This window comes from Acipenser ruthenus, unplaced genomic scaffold (genome assembly GCF_902713425.1).
Source record: "Acipenser ruthenus unplaced genomic scaffold, fAciRut3.2 maternal haplotype, whole genome shotgun sequence".
Lineage (NCBI taxonomy): Eukaryota > Metazoa > Chordata > Actinopteri > Acipenseriformes > Acipenseridae > Acipenser > Acipenser ruthenus.
This window is the reverse complement of record NW_026708228.1, coordinates 25,001-43,588: the sequence shown is the minus strand read 5'-3', so window position 1 is coordinate 43,588 and position 18,588 is coordinate 25,001. Positions and strand designations below refer to the sequence as shown.

Genomic DNA, 18,588 nt, shown 5'->3' with positions numbered 1-18,588 from the left:
AAGAGCAGCAATAGGAAAGCCAAAGGCCGGCTCACCTATCACAAAACAAAATTTAAAAAAAACAACAACAACAACCAAAGCAGGCTTCTCTGATATTGGAAATGTGAACAATAAATAATTCAACGTGAAATTATGTGACTTTTTTTTTTTTTTTCTAGCAAGGATCCAAAATTATTATTATTATTATTTTTCCGTGTTGCCAGTGCCAAACCGAAAACGTTAAGAGCCAGAACAGATACAGAGAGTATAAGAGCCTCCCTTTCTCTTTCTCTGCTCCACCAGCACAGGGCAGAGGGAGGCTGTTCAGAGAGTATAAGAGCCTCCCTTTCTCTTTCTCTGCTCCACCAGCACAGAGCAGAGGGAGGCTGTTCAGAGAGTAGAAGAGCCTCCCTTTCTCTTTCTCTGCTCCGCCAGCACAGAGCAGAGGGAGGCTGTGCAGAGATTATAAGAGCCTCCCTTTCTCTTTCTCTGCTCCACCAGCACAGAGCAGAGGGAGGCTGTTCAGAGAGTATAAGAGCCTCCCTTTCTCTTTCTCTGCTCCACCAGCACAGAGCAGAGGGAGGCTGTTCAGAGAGTAGAAGAGCCTCCCTTTCTCTTTCTCTGCTCCACCAGCACAGAGCAGAGGGAGGCTGTCAAAGGGAATATACTCAAACAACTATATAAACCCATTGTCTCCTAAGTAAATGATTCATTTTATATATCCACACACACAGCAGAGATAAACTGTTCTCCCACTCAATATGAAGATTATAAACCTCTATTACACAAAAACACAGCAGGCATCAGTTCTCCAGAGGGCATTCAGTACACTTTAAACAAGATCTTTGTATGATTTTAATAATGATAGAAGTATTCTGGGATTGCCTGCCCCAGCACAGCAGAAGTAATTTCAACTACTGGTATACTGGTAAAGTTATTTACTCAAATGTCATTAGCGCAATTTTTTTTCTTTTCTTTTAAAAAGACAGCACAAACCAGAAATAAAACAACTCCCACGTTATGCTTAGAGTTGAAATTATTTCTTATTCGTTTTTAAAATTTTGTTTTGTTTTGTTTTGTTTCAGACATAAATAAAAACTACTGTCAGTTTGGAGTAACTAGCAGGGCTGTTGGGGGTCAATTCCTGGTTTTTGATTCCTGTCCCTTTTTAAAATCAATTTCCAATTCCAGTTCCCTCGATGGAATCGGAATTGATATTTTAGAGACTTAATAAAATCGCTGTGATTGTTCGACTAATTTCACTCAAAGCCGGTTTTAGTGACTCACAAACAGCGGCTTCAGTTGAAGTCACGCTCAGCCGCTGTTGAGAGAAGCTCATTTTAACAGAACGCGGCTCCGTTGCAATTCTCATCAGCGATGTGCTGAAATCAATTAAAAGGGAACTGATTTTAAATTTGAATTGAAAAACAAGGAAACCGACCCCCACCCTGGTAACTTGCTATGAGAACCTAACACAGGGTCAGGGTGTTTACGACCAGGTGAACCAGCACAACAGAAAGAAAAAAATGAATGAATTTTTTTTTTGGTTTGTTTTGTTTTTATGAGAATGAATGCATATTTATTTGTCATCTAAAAAAAAAAATATTGTTTTAAAAAAAAAAAAAAAAAAAGTACAAAGTTTTACATTTTCTTACAAAACTGGTATTTTACATTTGAAACATTTTGCATTGTTTTTTTTTTTATTTAATTTTTTTGATAAAAAAAAAAGTCTGGAAGACGATCCCTGATAGTGTTTTGCTCAGATTAAAGAAAAAAAAAAAAATTATATATATATATATATAATTTTTTTTATATATTTTTTTTTCACTGCGCCTTCAAAAGATCTCGCGTCTTCAATGTAACTTCAATGAAAACCAGCTTTGCCCTTTATTAATGTGTAGTGCCACCTGCTGGTCCATTTAAGCAACTGCAACCCAGTAATTGAAAGGTCAAACTGAAAGCATCCATCTTGACATTATAAAGCAAGTTGCCCAGTCTTAAAATGATTACAAAATATTACAACCCCCCCCCCCCCAAAAAAAATTATAAATCACATAAGTTTGTATCTGTAAAGTCTGTATTAAAAAATAAAAAAAACTTTTTTTTAACCTCTCCAAAATATTCACGTCAAACCGTGAAAAACAGAAAAAAAAATGGTTTCAGTGTTTGTTTGTTTTTTCACATTGAAAAAAAAGGTTTGATTTTTTTTTACCCTACCTTCAGTTTTAAAATCATCTTCTTGATGTTTTCATCACAGCTGTGAAACGATGAGAGTTGGGTCCTGAGGTTTGAAATAAAAAAAACACACGCCACAGGCTACTGTAGCACTGCATAGATCTGCAGCCACACACTGCAGTAATAGTACTGTAGTCTCACCTCCTCTGTACTGCATAAACCCCTTCAAATTAACCATCCCCATCCACATCTGAATCCAAACAAGCACAGAACAGTGTCTTCAATCCGAAAGGGCCTTCTCATCAGCATTTACCTTCCACACATGAATGTGTGCGTTAGTAGAGGCTTGGGGGTCCAGCGGTTAAAGGGGGCTTGATACCAGGAGGTTCAAATCCCAGCTCAGCCACTGACTCCCTGTGTGTGTGTGACCCTGAGCAAGTCACTGAACCTCCTTGTGCTCCGTCCTTCAGATGAGACGTAAAAGAAAACGAGGTCCTGTTGGAAGTGACTCTGCAGCAGTTGTTGATGATGCAGAGTTCACCCCCCAGTCTCCAAGTCGCTCTGGATAAAAGCGTCTGCTAAATAACAATAATTTGTTTCTCAAGGGAGGAGCCAGTGTAGAAGGGTACTGGACACATTATGAAGCTACAAGGAGACACACACGGAAGGCAAACAAGACTGTGAAATCGGAACAGGACGCTGGTGCAAAATTGGACAGGGGCTTAATCAAGGCTTCAGTCATCACGGGGTCGGCCGACTCCAGAGATGTCTGCAGTGGTGGTTATAAGCGATTTTTACATTTTATTTTTTTTAAGGAGGCTGGTTTAAAAGGCCCTTCCATCTTTCCCTCCTGAACTTTTTTTTTTTTTTTTTGTTCCAGGTTGTTCTCCCGTTTACAAAGCAGAAAACGGGGTCCCTTTTGATGTTAGCGGAGGGAGTGATGCTAAAGTCAACAACTTCCTTTCCATGAAACTAAAGCGTCACTTCCTCTTCCTGTTCCAGCTCCTCTGCCTTGATGACGATGGCTCCCTCGGGGAGGCCGGTGACCACTTCCTCCTCCTGCACCCCTAGCCCCGCCCCCTCCTCGTCCTCCTCCTCCTCCTCCTCCCGCTTCCCCTCCGCTGTGTTCCCGTTGCTCTGCACCTGGACCATGGCCTCCAGTTTGAGCCGGTACTGTTCCGCCTCCTGCTCCTTCCTCAGGAGCTGCTGTCGGTACTCCTGCGCCTGGCAGTTCGCCGCATGCAGCTGCTTCTGAAGCTCCTTCCTCTCCGAGCGGTCTTTCTGGGCCTCTGTCTGAGGCTGAAGCTGCTGTAAAGAGACGGCAAAACGCACACCAGGGTTAGAGAGGGTTACGCGACAGCAGAGTCGTGCACAAACACATGCACACATATTAGGGCAGCTGCTGTGCTCTTGACTTTAAAATGCAGTGAATGCAGAAGCCTTTTTTTTTTTTTTTTTGGCGACGCACGTGATTTGATTGGTTTTTAACATTTGCATATCCCAATTACCTGTAATTGTGTGTGTGTGTGTCTATATATATATATATATATACACACACACACACACACACACACACACAGTCAATACCACGACGGATGAAGGTTTAAATAGAAAGGAAGAGGAGATTGGTACATCATTAGCTATGTTGTGCATGACATCACATGTATTATTTTACTGTTGTACTGGTATTTTATTGAGTCTGCTCTACTCAGGTCTCTCTCTGTATTCGTGCTGCGCTCTTGAGATGTACCTGTGCTGGACCTGCCTGGGGCCACAAAGTGAAAAAAACTAAACAAGTGTGCAAAAGGCAAGGCTTGAGAATTATACATTGAAACGGAAGCACGTTGAAAAGAAGTCAGAAAAGAAGTCAGCTGCAACCACTTTTAACAGAGAACTCTGCAAGAGATCACAAAACAGAAGGAGGGAGACACTTCTTCACACAGGGAGTGGCGGGGGTACAGAACGTGTTACCCAGGGGTACCCTAGCCATTATTATTATTATTATTATTATTATTATTATTATTATTATTATTATTAATAATAATAATAATAATAATAATAATAATGAGTCATTTAGCAGATGCTTCTATCCAAAGTGACTTACAGAGACTAGGGGGGTGAACTATGCATCATCAACAACTGCTGCTGCTGCTGCAGAGTCACTTCCAATAGGATCTTGTTTGTTTTACGTCTCATCCGAAGGACGGAGCGCAAGGAGGTTCAGTGACTTGCTCATGGTCACACACACACACACACACACACACACACACACAGGGAGTCAGTGGCTGAGCTGGGATTTGAACCTCCTGGTATTAAGACCCCTTTTCTCTAACCACTGGACACACCCCCCACCCCCCCCCCCGCCTGCTGAATCACTGGGGTGTTTTTAAGACCTCGCTTGAGTTTTTGAGCTCAGCCAGCTCCTATGACCACGCGTTGGTGTGGGGTGACCGTGCTGACCGTGTCGTTGATTGGCGTGTGATTCAGCACCGCTTCCAGTCTCCTCTTCTTGGCCGGGACGGGCTGGACCTCCTCCACCACCTCCTCCTCCGTGATGTGACCGGCCGGGAGGGTCAGCACTGGAAACGGACACACAAGCACAGGGAGGGGAATCACACTCCTGCTCAACAGCAGTTTCAATGGGGTGCTCCAATACATTTGCACACTATTACACACAGGGCGATTAGAAAGTAACTTTACCACAGCAATGATATGGTGCGTTGATGTGGTAAACTTACTTTGTAATCACCCTGTATAGACAGATAGATATAACCAATGGAAGGGTACAGCAGGTAGGATATATGAATGTGTATATATACAGTATACTGAGATTAGATAGATAGATAGATAGATAGATAGAGAGAGAGATAGATAGATAGATAGATAGATAGATATAACAATGGAAGGGTACAGCAGGTAGGATTTATGAATGAATATATACAGTATACTGAGATTAGATAGAGCAATAGATAGACACAGACAGACAGACAGACACAGACATAACCAAAGGAAGGGTACAGCAGGTAGGATTTATGAATATACAGTATACTGAGATTAGCTAGATAGATAGACAGACAGACAGACAGATAGATAGATAGATAGATAGACAGACAGACAGATAGATAGATATATATAACAATGGAAGGGTACAGCAGGTAGGATTTATGAATATACAGTATACTGAGATTAGCTAGATAGATAGATAGATAGACAGACAGACTGACAGTTAGATGGAAGGGTACAGCAGACAGGACTGTCCTGCTCACCTTGCTGCCCGTCCTGCATGGTCACTATGAACTGCTGCCCGAGCCCGCTGGTCTGCAGGTTGCCGTGCTGGTCTGTTACTATGGTGATGACCCGCTGACCTCCGCCGCTCACCATCTGCTGTATCGCGGAATCCACCGAGTCGGCTGTAATCACCTCCTCCGACTCACCTGGAGGGAGGGAGCGACCAGCAAGTTATTACTACAAAGGAGTCATTTAGTCATGGAGCAGACGCTTTTATCCAGAGCGACTTACAGAGACTAGGGGGTGAACTATCCATCATCAACAACTGCTGCTGCTGCTGCAGAGTCACTTCCAATAGGACCTTGTTTGTTTTACGTCTCGTCCGAAGGACGAAGCACAAGGAGGTTCAGCGACTTCCTCAGGCTCTCACACACACAGGGAGTCAGTGGTTGAGCCGGGATTTGAACCACTGGGAGCCTCCTGGTAGCAAGCCCTTTGTTTTTTGTCCCCCCCCCCCCCAATCGCTGGACCAGCAAGCCTCCCCTAGTTTTTCGTACCTGATCTGTTTGAATTTGACATTGGCCCTGATGCTTCTGCCAGAGCTGCTAGTGTTGCCAGCACAGAGGTTGAAGAGACTGTCGTTTCACCTGAAAGCATAAATTTATTTTTTAAGAAAGAGTCTCAAAAAGCCTTTCCTATCTATCTATACAGGCACAGAGAACCCGTATATTACTGCAATCCGTCACCAATTATACTTTTCTATTAAATCCCATTCAAAGTCAGGGATGGAAATTATTTGCACTTACTGTAAGCTACACTGTGTTTAAATATGAAGCTTGCATTGCAACCCTGTGCTGCCCTGTAACACCTGTGTGAGTCGCCTGGGAGAAAGGAGTCTGACAAATAAATAAATGAACAAAAACTCCCATTGCATAGCAGTTTGAGCCATTTCTGGGTTTACTGTGAGTTTAACCCATGAAGTGTGTATATATACGAATGCAAGCTGTATCTATTTATGCAACCTGATTACATTTTGCATTTAGACTTCACTTGCAAAAATGCTGGTAGTAAAACCTGGACTGGGGGGAAAAAATATTAATTTTTTTGAAAAGCGTATATTCAAAAACACCCACATTCATCCCGTCACCCGTCCTTCAGATGAGACGTAAAACAAACTATTGGAAGTGACTCTGCAGCAGCAGCAGCAGTTGTTGATGAAGCATAGCTCACCCCCCTAGTCTCTGTAAGTCGCTTTGGATAAAAAGCGTCTGCTAAATGACTCATTAACATTAATAATAACATTAATGAATAATTCCCTCGCAATACTACCGCTTGAGGTACCTGAGGTAGTCTTTGTGGTGGCGGAGGAGACGAGATCGGAGAGGTTCAGCACCCCTCCCGACGAGAAGATGAACTGCGGGGTGGAGAGGGTCACGGCATTGCTGACCGGGACCGAGCGATCCGGGTTCAAGTCCAGCTGGTTCTGCATTCCGTCCTAAAGAAAATATAAAAATAAAAAAAACATCATTTTACTTAACATCATGTAAATCAAATAAAAAAACTACAAAATGAGATTGTAACAGAGAACACCGCTGGGATTCAAGCGGAGATCACAAGACAGAAGGCTGGGGGGTTGCAGGGGGGTCTTCGGCACAGGTTCAAGTGCAGGAGTTACAGGAGGCTTAAGGGGGGTGAAGTGGTAAAAAAAAGGGGCTTGGTACCAGGAGGTTCCTGGTTCAAATCCCAGCTCAGCCACTGACTACCTGTGTGTGTGTGAACCTGAGCAAGTCACTGAACCTCCTTGTGCTCCGTCCTTCAGATGAGACGTAAAACAAACAAGGTCCTATTGGAAGTGACTCTGCAGCAGCAGCAGTTGTTGAAGCACAGCTCACCCCCCTAGTCTAAATAACAATGTCTGCTAAATAATAATAATAATAATAATAATAATAATAATAATAATAATAATAACAACGACTGAATAGCAGGTGTACAGGCACAGCGGCGCCCCCTACCTGCAGCAGCAGCATCAGCTCCGTGTTGTGGTTGTCGGCAGAGATGTCGAAGGGGGTCTTGTCGAATTTGCTCAGCACGTGAACGTCGGCCCCGTACTTCACCAGCAGCTCGGCTGACTCCCTGTGCCCGTGATCGGCTGCCCAGTGAAGAGCCGTCATCTTCAGCATGTCTTTGGCGTTGATGTCTGCTCCGTTCTGGAGGAAATGCAAAACGAATGGAGGGAGGATAATATTATTATACATAGCATCCTAGTTCATATTGTATTCTAGTAGTGTTATTATTATACACAGCATCCTAGTTCGGATTGTATTCTAGTAGTGTTATTATTATACACAGCATCCTAGTTCATATTGTATTCTAGTAGTGTTATTATTATACATAGCATCCTAGTTCATATTGGATTCTAGTAGTGTTATTATTATACATAGCATCCTAGTTCAGATTGTATTCTAGTAGTGCTATTATTATACATAGCATCCTAGTTCATATTGTATTCTAGTAGTGTTATTATTATACATAGCATCCTAGTTCATATTGTATTCTAGCAGTGTTATTATTATACATAGCATCCTAGTTCATATTGTATTCTAGTAGTGTTATTATTATACATAGCATCCTAGTTCAGATTGTATTCTAGTAGTGTTATTATTATACATAGCATCCTAGTTCAGATTGTATTCTAGTAGTGCTATTATTATACATAGCATCCTAGTTCATATTGTATTCTAGTAGTGTTATTATTATACATAGCATCCTAGTTCATATTGTATTCTAGTAGTGTTATTATTATACATAGCATCCTAGTTCATATTGTATTCTAGCAGTGTTATTATTATACATAGCATCCTAGTTCATATTGTATTCTAGTAGTGTTATTATTATACACAGCATCCTAGTTCATATTGTATTCTAGTAGTGTTATTTGCACTTACTGTAAACTACACTGTATTTAAATATTAAGCTTGCATTGTAAACCTGTGCTGCCCTGTAACACCTGTGTGAGTCGCCTGGGATAAAGACATCTGCCAAATAAATAATAATAATAATAATAATAATATACAGGATCCCCTGGTGCTTTTACAGTTACCGGCTCCCTTAGAAAAAGCATATGGAAGCATTGTAAAGCACAGAGAGGTCTGGTAAAGCATAGGCAAGCATTGTAAAGCAGAGAGGTATAGTAAAGCATAGGGAGGCATTGTAAAGCACAGAGAGGTCTGGTAAAGCATAGGGAAGCATTGTAAAGCACAGAGAGGTCTGGTAAAGCATAGGCAAGCATTGTAAAGCAGAGAGGTATAGTAAAGCATAGGGAGGCATTGTAAAGCACAGAGAGGTCTGGTAAAGCATAGGGAAGCATTGTAAAGCACAGAGAGGTCTGGTAAAGCATAGGGAAGCATTGTAAAGCACAGAGAGGTCTGGTAAAGCATAGGGAAGCATTGTAAAGCACAGAGAGGTCTGGTAAAGCATAGGGAAGCATTGTAAAGCACAGAGAGGTCTGGTAAAGCATAGGGAAGCATTGTAAAGCACAGAGAGGTCTGGTAAAGCATAGGGAAGCATTGTAAAGCACAGAGAGGTCTGGTAAAGCATAGGGAAGCATTGTAAAGCACAGAGAGGTCTGGTAAAGCATACATTTAAACAAAAAACGTAAATGCCGCATATTCAAACAAACGCCCCCTTTTTATCATACAGTTCCTTCTCTTATCCGCAAGAATTCAAAAACTGAAACGTGGTATAGATGCAGCGGCAGTGCCACCCTTACCCTGATCAGCAGCTCCACGATCCCAGAGTGGCCCGCCGACGCTGCCATGTGTAAGGGGGTCCGGTCCACTTTGGTTCGGGCGTCCCTACTGACACCGGCTCTGAGCAGCACCTCTGCTGTGGAGTAGTGCCCATATTGAGCTGCTAGATGGAGGGGAGACGTTCCTAGCTGAGAGAGAGAAAGAAAGAAAGGAAGGAGAGAGATCGTATAAATCACTGCCTACCCTTTCAGCCCTGGGGGGACTTCAAGGTCCCGGTATGTTAACGCAGGGTTTCTCAAATCCTGAGAGCCCTCTGTGTGTCTCTCAAAAGCTCTCAATTACTGAAATAGACCCTTAATTGCAGCATTGTGGAGTAGTGGTTAGGGGCTCTGGACTCTTGACTGGAGGGTCGTGGGTTCAATCCCAGGTGGGGGACACTGCTGCTGTACCCTTGAGCAAGGTACTTTACCTAGATTGCTCCAGTAAAAACCCAACTGTATAAATGGGAAATTGTACGTAAAAATAATGTGATATCTTGTAAGACGCCCTGGATAAGGGCATCTGCTAAGAAATTAATAATAATAATAATAATAATAATAATAATAATATTTATTTCTTAGCAGATGCCCTTACCCAGGGCAACTTACAGTCGTAACCAAAAATACATTTCAAGAATCACAGTGCAAGTAATAATACAATTAAGAGCAAGATAAATACAGTAATAATAATAATAATAATAATAATAATAATAATAATAATAATAATAATAATAATAATAATAATAATAATTGAACTGATCATTTGCTTATTATTAATTTTTTTTCAGACTCAATGAAGGGTGTGGTTCAGTAACTGAGAGCTCAGTTAGAACATAAGAAAGTTTACAAACGAGAGGAGGCCCCATTCAGCCCATCTTGCTCGTTTGGTTGTTAGTAGCTTATTGATCCCAGAATCTCATCAAGCAGCTTCTTGAAGGATCCCATATGGAGACCAGCAGACACAGCAGGGGGTCCCCCAGGACCAGGGTTTGAGAACCTGTGTTGACGTATGCTGTCAGAAGCCACGCTGGACCCTCGCGGGACTCCTAGCCCTAAACTGGGGGTTATTTAAAAGGCAAGGTCATCCAGGATTAACACCAGCCAGGGTCTGTGAAACCAGCCATAGAAGACCTTAAACTTACCCAGTCTGTCGTGAAGGGAGCGCCATTTGCCATGAGCGTTCTGACTTCATCGTCCTGGCCTTTCCGAGCTGCTTCTAACAAACGCTTTCCCAAATCCACCAACGACATCTGCGTAAAACACACACGCGCACGCGCGCACACACACAGCCATTACCGTACTGTAGCTGTCGCTTAAATCTGCTCTTACCTTACTACTGATTTTACTGCATTTTATAACTGCTCTTATATCTGTAACTTCAGTGAGTTACAGGAAAATAATTCCACCCAGGGTTTCTGTGACGTCGCAAACTACGAGAGCGAAGGTGGAGTTTATAAACTGTCACAGAAACCCGAGATGGAATTGTTTTCCTGCGACTCACTGAAGAGGCCCATCTCTTATTTTTTATAATCCACGGATACCCTTGTGATGCTGATATTAAAGAAGACGAGGTTCAGCAGTGTAGTTGTTTTTTTTTTTAAACGTCGTGTTTCAGCGCTGTACAGACGTTCTGTGTCGTTATCCGTTTCTCTGTGATACGAATGTACCAGCTTTACATCATATTTTTTTTTAACGTATTCTCATTTAGTTGTTCATTAATGAACATTTCCGCACTGTGGGTGTTGTCGAGTGATTGAAAACGAGACATTTTGTGTTTGAATTGAAAGTCTCGATGAGTCGAATGGGTCAAAGTTCAAGTATATTTTCTTCTTATAGAGCAATTATCACTATTTGACATCACTACTGTGGTAATAGGCCTTTTTTTTAAATGGCTCAGGATGCAATTATGAGAGAGAGAGAGAGAGAGAGAGAGAGAGAGAGAGAGAGAGAAGAGAGGAGAAGAGAAGAGAAGAGGAGAGAGATGCTTTATTTTATTAAACAGATGCCTATGTAGAAATCCTAAGCTCGGGCTGGTACATTGTGCAATGCTGCCGAATCAGGACACCTAGAAAGTGAACAGGAGAGACCGCTCAGAAGAGCCAGCATTCAAAATCTACTGGAGGCTGCCTTCTGGGGATATCTGATTATGACATCACAAACTCAAAACTCAAAAACAGGGCAGCTGTTTGTATTGCACCAGGGCTGAAGAGACATCTGTATGTATTTGATTGGCCTTATGTTTAGAGAAAGGGACATGGGTAATTTACATTATATATATATATATATATATTAAACCCTTCTCAAGCGCTGTGCTGTTTTTCTGATTACGTCATCTTGTACAGGCACAGTAATGTCATATTTTCCATGGCGCTCTCTGTTAATGAAATCCAGAGACCCCAATCATGAACTAATGCCAAGAAACGATATATATATATATATATATATATATATAGAGAGAGAGAGAGAGAGAGAGAGAGAGAGAGAGAGAGAGAGAGAGAGAGAGAGAGAGAGAGAGAGAGAGAGAGAGAGAGAGAGAGAGAGAGAGAGAGAGAGAGAGAGAGAGAGATAAAGGAGATTATTAATAATAATAATAATAATAATAGTAAAAATAAAAATGGCCTGGGGGATTTCTGATCACCTCGCTGTGATTATTTGAATATCAAGTTACATTAAATAACAGTAACGACAACAAACTTTTAATTTTTTGGGGGTTTTTTTTCAAACGGCTTTTATTTTGAATTGTCATACCACAGGAACACACACACAGATTACATTAAAATGTAAAGACCTGGTCGCCAGCGAAACATTAAAACATTAATCCGACGAGAAATGCTTCCCAACACGGCGACCAGTCCGACACAGAGAGAGAGAAACTGGGAAAGGCAAGACAGCAGCCATGTTTTTATTACCAGTTATAAAGACAGCGAAACATTTTTGGTGGACAGTGAGGGGGGAAGAAAAAGATATATTTCGACACAAAAAGCCCACTGATAAATGGTTTTAAAGTCACCTGGAAGACAGGAAACTGTCTAATGTTTTAGTCGCTGGTGTTCCGGGGGAAGTCGGATCTGAAATTTCAATTTAAAACACTAACAAAAAAAAAAAAAAAAACTACTTCCACATCCGGTCCGCAATATTAAAATTGCTTCGACAACAAAAAAAAAAGCCACACACGCCGACAAGACAAGTCCCGTCAATAAATTAAAAAAAAACCATAAAATTACTTTATTAATTATGAACCTGGGTGGGTATTGTGTGTGTCTAAATTGTCAGAAAACTGATTCAAAACGAGAGGATGTTAACTTGTATATAAATTCAACTAGAGAGAGTATCCGCAACGCGCACGAAAAATAATAATAATAATAAATAAATTATAACGTTTTTTTTTTACTTTCGTCTAGAGCAGAATTGTCTTTACTTTTTAATTAGTATTTTAAAAAAATACCAAGTAGGCTATTTCCAGCTATGAATGTCACATTTCTTTCTGTTTCTTTTACAATTTTAAAAATAATTTTTTAAAAAAAACACACAATCGATAATAACTTCAAAACACTTTCGTTTCGTCTTGTTTAATTTAGACTAGATTTGTACTTACCGCGACAACTCGGGGAGCGAAAGCCGTTGGGCTGCGACGTCTGACTTCAAAGCGGAGTATATCCCTTTTGTGAATTTTAAAATAACTTATTATTTTTAATTTTATTTATTATATTATTTTTTTATTGCACAGGCTCAAAGATGGCGGCCTCACGACACCGGAAGTGGAAACTGTGAGAGTCGCGAGACTCTTTGCAAGTCCGGCGGAAGGATACGGACTGTGGGCAAAAAAAATATGTATTTTTTTTTCTTTTTATTCGCGATTTTTATCGTCGTCGTCGTTTTTTTTAAATCTTAAATTAAATTTCCACTAAATATTTCCAGAATAGTTTCCCTGCAGACTGAGTTTAATGTTATTATTTTTGTTACTAATGGGACTGTATGATCGGGCGCAGGGATATGTTTAAAAAGGTGGGCGGCCGGGGCTGTAAAGGGGTTTTTTTTGGCGCCAAAGATATTTCTTCAAATTAAATTGGTAATATTAATATTAAGTTTCATTTATTAGAAATATTAAAAACAAAAGTATGTTTATTAAAATATATATATATAAATGTGTAGTAATGCGCATGTAAAATATGTTTTTTGTTTTGTTTATGTTTTGTTGATAGGCTCGTTTGTCTCCCAAATATTTAAATACTATACAAGTAAAAAGTGTTTATATTTCAAATTGTACATGGAAACGTTGTTTTTTACATTCCTTGTTACTTATTGAGACTAGATTAGAAACGGATGCCAAAAGAATGCTGCTTTATAGTTTATTATATTTTGATTGTGACATGAATACAGAAAATAAAGTATCATTTGCGAATGTAAAAACCGTTTGCTTCTGTGAGACAGTTTGAAAATCGCTGTGTGAGTAGGGCAGGGAAAAAGGGCATGTGAATAACTGATAAATAACTTTAAAAAAAATTAAGAATAGCAATTAACACTTTTTCTATTTAAAAAAAAAAGTGCAATTACATCCTTTAGCCAGCAGGTGTCACTATATGCGAATTTAAAAATGCCATAACACTCGGAACCTCAAAAAAAGCTGTGCAATACCTTGAAATTTATTTTTATTTATGTATTTTATTTTGTATTTGTTTGGCAGACGCCTTTATCTACTGAAATAAACTGGTGTCTGTGTAATTCTGTACCTTCCTTTCTGTGTGTGCGTGCACATGCCACTTGATTAGAAACCAGGCTTTGTAGGCTATCCAGTTTGGTTATATTCCATTAAGGCTGTTCTACAATTAGATGAAGTGCTGTTGCTGATTCCAACCCAGTCCAGTGGTCTAGCTACAATCAGACCAGGTGACCTACAACATAAGTCCCAGGATGTTTGTGTTTTCTTTTTAAATGAAGACTCCCCATTGCACAGCAGTGTGATCCATCCCTGGTTTCACTAGGAGTTTAATCAGACACACCTGAGCTTGTTATCTAGACACACTGGGGGGGCTGATCAAGCTGGTAGTAAAACCTGGACTGGGTGACACTGCTGTGCAATAGGAGTCTTATTTCCATCTCCTGTATCTGTGAATTTAAGTATAAAAACAGAACAAATTATGAGCCGAAATATGTTTTTACCATTTTTTTTTTTTTTTTTAAATAAAAGGCTTTTTTTTTTTATCTGCGATCTTAAAATAATACACGTCATTACAACCATAGCAAATGAAGCGATAGCGTCTTTTATTAAAGCAACACAAAATCAAATCAAAATCCATGCATGAAATATCACACAGAGCATAACTGGCATTTACTGATATCTGAGACCCATATCAAGTTGCTTTTTTTTAAAAATTACAATCTACCAAAAATCCCAAACTGTACCATTGAATGAGTCTTTGGTTTTTAAACACTGTTGATTTGAATTCGCTCCTTAAGTGAGTCCAATCATGTTACTGTAGCATCAAATTCAATGTCTTGCAATTTAGTTCAGTCTAGTATAAAGAACTCCGTGCTGTACTGGAGATCTGAGAACCAGCTAATTCAATACAGTCTAGTATAGAGAACTCAGTGCTGTACTGGGGATCTGAGAGCCAGCTAATTCAATACAGTCTAGTATAGAGAACTCAGTGCTGTACTGGAGATCTGAGAGCCAGCTAATTCAATACAGTCTAGTATAGAGAACTCAGTGCTGTACTGGGGATCTGAGAGCCCGCTAATTCAATACAGTCTAGTATAGAAAACTCAGTGCTGTACTGGGGATCTGAGAGCCAGCTAATTCAATACAGTCTAGTATAGAGAACTCAGTGCTGTACTGGGGATCTGAGAGCCAGCTAATTCAATACAGTCTAGTATAGAGAACTCAGTGCTGTACTGGGGATCTGAGAGCCAGCTAATTCAATACAGTCTAGTATAGAGAACTCAGTGCTGTACTGGGGATCTGAGAGCCAGCTAATTCAGTACAGTCTAGTATAGAGAACTCAGTGCTGTACTGGGGATCTGAGAGCCAGCTAATTCAGTACAGTCTAGTGTAGAGAACTCAGTGCTGTACTGGAGATCTGAGAGCCAGCTAATTCAATACAGTCTAGTGTAGAGAACTCAGTGCTGTACTGGGGATCTGAGAGCCAGCTAATTCAATACAGTCTATTATAGAGAACTCAGTGCTGTACTGGGGATCTGAGAGCCAGCTAATTCAATACAGTCTAGTATAGAGAACTCAGTGCTGTACTGGGGATGTGAGAGCCAGCTAATTCAATACAGTCTAGTATAGAGAACTCAGTGCTGTACTGGAGATCTGAGAGCCAGCTAATTAAACCTTGACACTTCCGTACCGCCCTCACTAGATGGCGCTGAAGTCCAAGAAAAGTGACAGCGATATTATTACCTCATCTACCGTTATTTCGTATTGGTTGTAAAACCTAATGCAGAGAGAGAGGCGCTCATAAAATCCTATTCTATATCTAGTCCAAATCCTTCTCCTTAAAACATCAGTTTCACATACAGTGCTTGAACACCGTCTTTAATAATTTCTTGTTTCACGGATACTGTTTGAAGTAAAGGAGCGCGGGAGGCACCGTATTTTTTTTTTTTCCCCCTCTCGTGAACATTTTGTTTTATAAAGACATGAAAAAGTCTCCTTTTTACACCTTCTAACACTGAATAACAGGTTTACTCAGATCCAAGCTGCACAAAATAAATAAATAAATAAATAAATAAATAATACCTTAAATTAAATGAAGTGTTATTAGCCTTAAAGCTAAGCATTCCTAAATGTTTTTTTTTCTTTCTTTCTAACTAAAGTTAATACAGCAGAGGGTATTCAAAGGCGACACACACACACCCTTTTACAACGATGCTCGTCTGCGATGTGCTGTACTGTGGAAGATAACAGGATGTATTTTGCAATTCCATTTTTAAAATCAATTCCCGATTCCCTTTTAATCGATCCCGACACGTCACCTCTGATCAGAATTGCGATGGAGCAGCGTTCTGTTAAAATGAGCTTCTCTCAACAGCGGCTGAGCGTGACTTCTATTGAAGCCGCTGTTTGTGAGTCAATTAAACTGGCTTCGCATGAAAGAAGCAGTTGAACAGTTATTTATGTCTCTAAAATATCAATTAAAATTCCTTTTGAAGGACTTGGAATCGACTAAAAGGGAACTGGAATTGAAAGAGGGAAGCGATCCCTACCCTGTTATCAGTGTAAATCAGGCTTCACACTGTGTGTTATTTTAAGAGTGCGTTGTGTCAACAGATACTTTTTACAGTCAAATAAACGGCCGATTTGAAACGGCGTACAAAAACAGGGTGGACGTAGAACAAAAACATAACAAATGAGACTGAAGCTCCCAGCATATCTGTTATTTCCAACGACAAATAAAGCAAATTACACAACGGTGATGTTGTCAAGCCAAAACGTGACGAGAGCCGAGTTGAACATGAAGCCACTTTTTCAGGAGCTTGACAGCTGGTTCCAGGAGACCCCCGGGAGACCTAGTTTGAGGTTTGCTGTATCAAACCCCCCCCAAGTCTCCCTGCCTGGTGTGCTGCACAGCGACCTGAAACCTACAGTCTCCTGAAACCAAGCTCCAAGCCTCAGAGCGGTGGCTTCGTGTTCCCTTCAGCTTTGGGGAAACTGTTTTAGGATGCAAGTGGATTGGGTGTGGGGTGTGTGGGGTGTGGGGGGGTGTGGGATGTGGGGTCTTCGTGGAAAGCTCAGAGGAGCTCAAAGTCGAGGGACTCGATGCTGGCGATCGGAGCTCTCCAGTAGTTGAAAGTGTTGAACTCCAGCAGGCTGTCATCTTCCTGCCTGGAATTCTGGGATTCCTTCTTCTTCTTCTTCTGCCCGCCTTTGAGTGACGCGCCGCCGCCCAATCCCAGCCCCTCCAGCTCCAACAGGTCCAGCTCAGGGATTGGCTGCCTCCAGAAAAGGAACGAATCGTATTGGGTGTTGATGGTGTCAAGCATTTTTTGGCTGGAGGACAAAAAAAAAAAAGAGGTCAGGTTTTTTTTTGTTTGTTTGTTTTTCCATAAATACCTTCATATTAATAAATAACATTTTAACAAACCACCCGACAAGATGGCAGGCTTGAGGCACAGAGACTGAACTGCTCCCTCCCTCCCTCCCCTAAGAGAAAGGGTGCTCCCTCCAATCCAGGGCAGGCTTGAGGCACGGAGACTGAACTGCTCCCTCCCTCCCTCCCTAAGAGAAAGGGTGCTCCCTCCAGTCCAGGGCAGGCTTGAGGCACGGAGACTGAACTGCTCCCTCCCTCCCTCCCTCCCCTAAGAGAAAGGGTGCTCCCTCCAGTCCAGGGCAGGCTTGAGGCACGGAGACTGAACTGCTCCCTCCCTCCCTCCCTCCCTCCCCTAAGAGAAAGGGTGCTCCCTCCAGTCCAGGGCAGGCTTGAGGCACGGAGACTGAACTGCTCCCTCCCTCCCTCCCTCCCCTAAGAGAAAGGGTGCTCCCTCCAGTCCAGGGCAGGCTTGAGGCACGGAGACTGAACTGCTCCCTCCCTCCCTCCCTCCCTCCCTCACCCCCCTAAGAGAAAGGGTGCTCCCTCCAGTCCAGGGCAGGCTTGAGGCGTGGAGACTGAACTGCTCCCTCCCCTAAGAGAAAGGGTGCTCCCTAAACAATACTGACCACAAGTAGTATTTTCAGCAATATTTAGCCAAAGACGATGTGATACTTCTTTTTTATTGGACTAACTAAACAATAATGACTCACAAGCCTTCAAGACCTCAAAGATCTCTGGACCGATAATGCTACCATGTCATCTATCAAAAACGATATTTAGAAACGCGTTTTTAGCAATTTAACTTGTTTTATTTGAAAGCAAACCAAAGGGAGGCATTGCAAAGGAAACAAAAAAAAAAAAAGCATGACTGGTCGCGTCTAACTATATAACAGAAGACAATGTTCTCAATTTAGCTTCGAATTGCAGCATATGGACCGCTCCGTGAAATACCGCAATGACTGAGCTGCAGCTATCGTGTGACGTAGGCGGTCAAGCTCTAGAACATTCCAGGCGCGTTCCGAACGCGCGTCACACGTTTTCCTTTATAAATACCCCTGGAGCCTCTCAGCTATTCCTGGAGGTTGAAGCATCTCATGGAGATGGGGGGTGGGGTGCAATCTTCATCAAACCGCCTCAAGCTAAAAGCAGACCCGCTCTCCGATTTCAATACCGCTAGACTCCACAATTTATTGCCTGAGTCTGATTATCATTTGCAATGAAAACGGGTTACCTTACTCCTCCATACTCATTTTATTAGGTCTCAATATTGCAACACATACCAATACTACATGCGTGGCATTTTTAATATACTGCATGCGTTATTATTATTATTTTTTGTTCTTTTTAATAATAAATTCACCGCATTTCTATTGAAGGTATATCGCT

The 18,588-nt window shown here is 41.4% G+C and overlaps 2 protein-coding genes across 4 annotated transcripts in view; both read right to left on the bottom strand.

Annotated features, from left to right (window-relative positions):
* Positions 1-1,513: 1,513 nt before the first annotated feature.
* On the bottom strand, positions 1,514-13,261 carry gabpb2b (GA binding protein transcription factor subunit beta 2b). Of its 3 annotated transcripts, none has more exons than XM_059020379.1 (9): positions 12,765-12,868; positions 10,312-10,419; positions 9,152-9,319; positions 7,395-7,589; positions 6,724-6,877; positions 5,940-6,029; positions 5,421-5,588; positions 4,615-4,733; positions 1,514-3,462 (listed from the first exon to the last, which is right to left on the bottom strand). In XM_059020379.1, the coding sequence occupies exons 2-9, from the start codon at positions 10,417-10,419 to the stop codon at positions 3,127-3,129; spliced, it is 1,338 nt and encodes a 445-aa protein (XP_058876362.1). In that variant the 5' UTR covers positions 12,765-12,868; the 3' UTR covers positions 1,514-3,126. The 3 variants fall into 3 exon arrangements, with proteins under 3 accessions (XP_058876362.1, XP_058876361.1, XP_058876360.1); XM_059020377.1 differs by having other exon boundaries at positions 1,516-3,459; positions 12,765-13,257; XM_059020378.1 differs by lacking the exon at positions 5,940-6,029 and having other exon boundaries at positions 1,515-3,462; positions 12,765-13,261.
* Positions 13,262-14,409: 1,148 nt separating this feature from the next.
* The window catches only part of LOC117395600 (protein AF1q-like), a 5,518-nt gene continuing 1,339 nt past the window's right edge, over positions 14,410-18,588 (bottom strand). Inside the window, exon 2 of the mRNA XM_034918628.2 lies at positions 14,410-17,162. Within this exon, the coding sequence (XP_034774519.1) occupies positions 16,904-17,155 (252 nt within the window). The 5' untranslated portion in view covers positions 17,156-17,162 and the 3' untranslated portion in view covers positions 14,410-16,903. The remainder of the gene's footprint in view (positions 17,163-18,588) is intronic.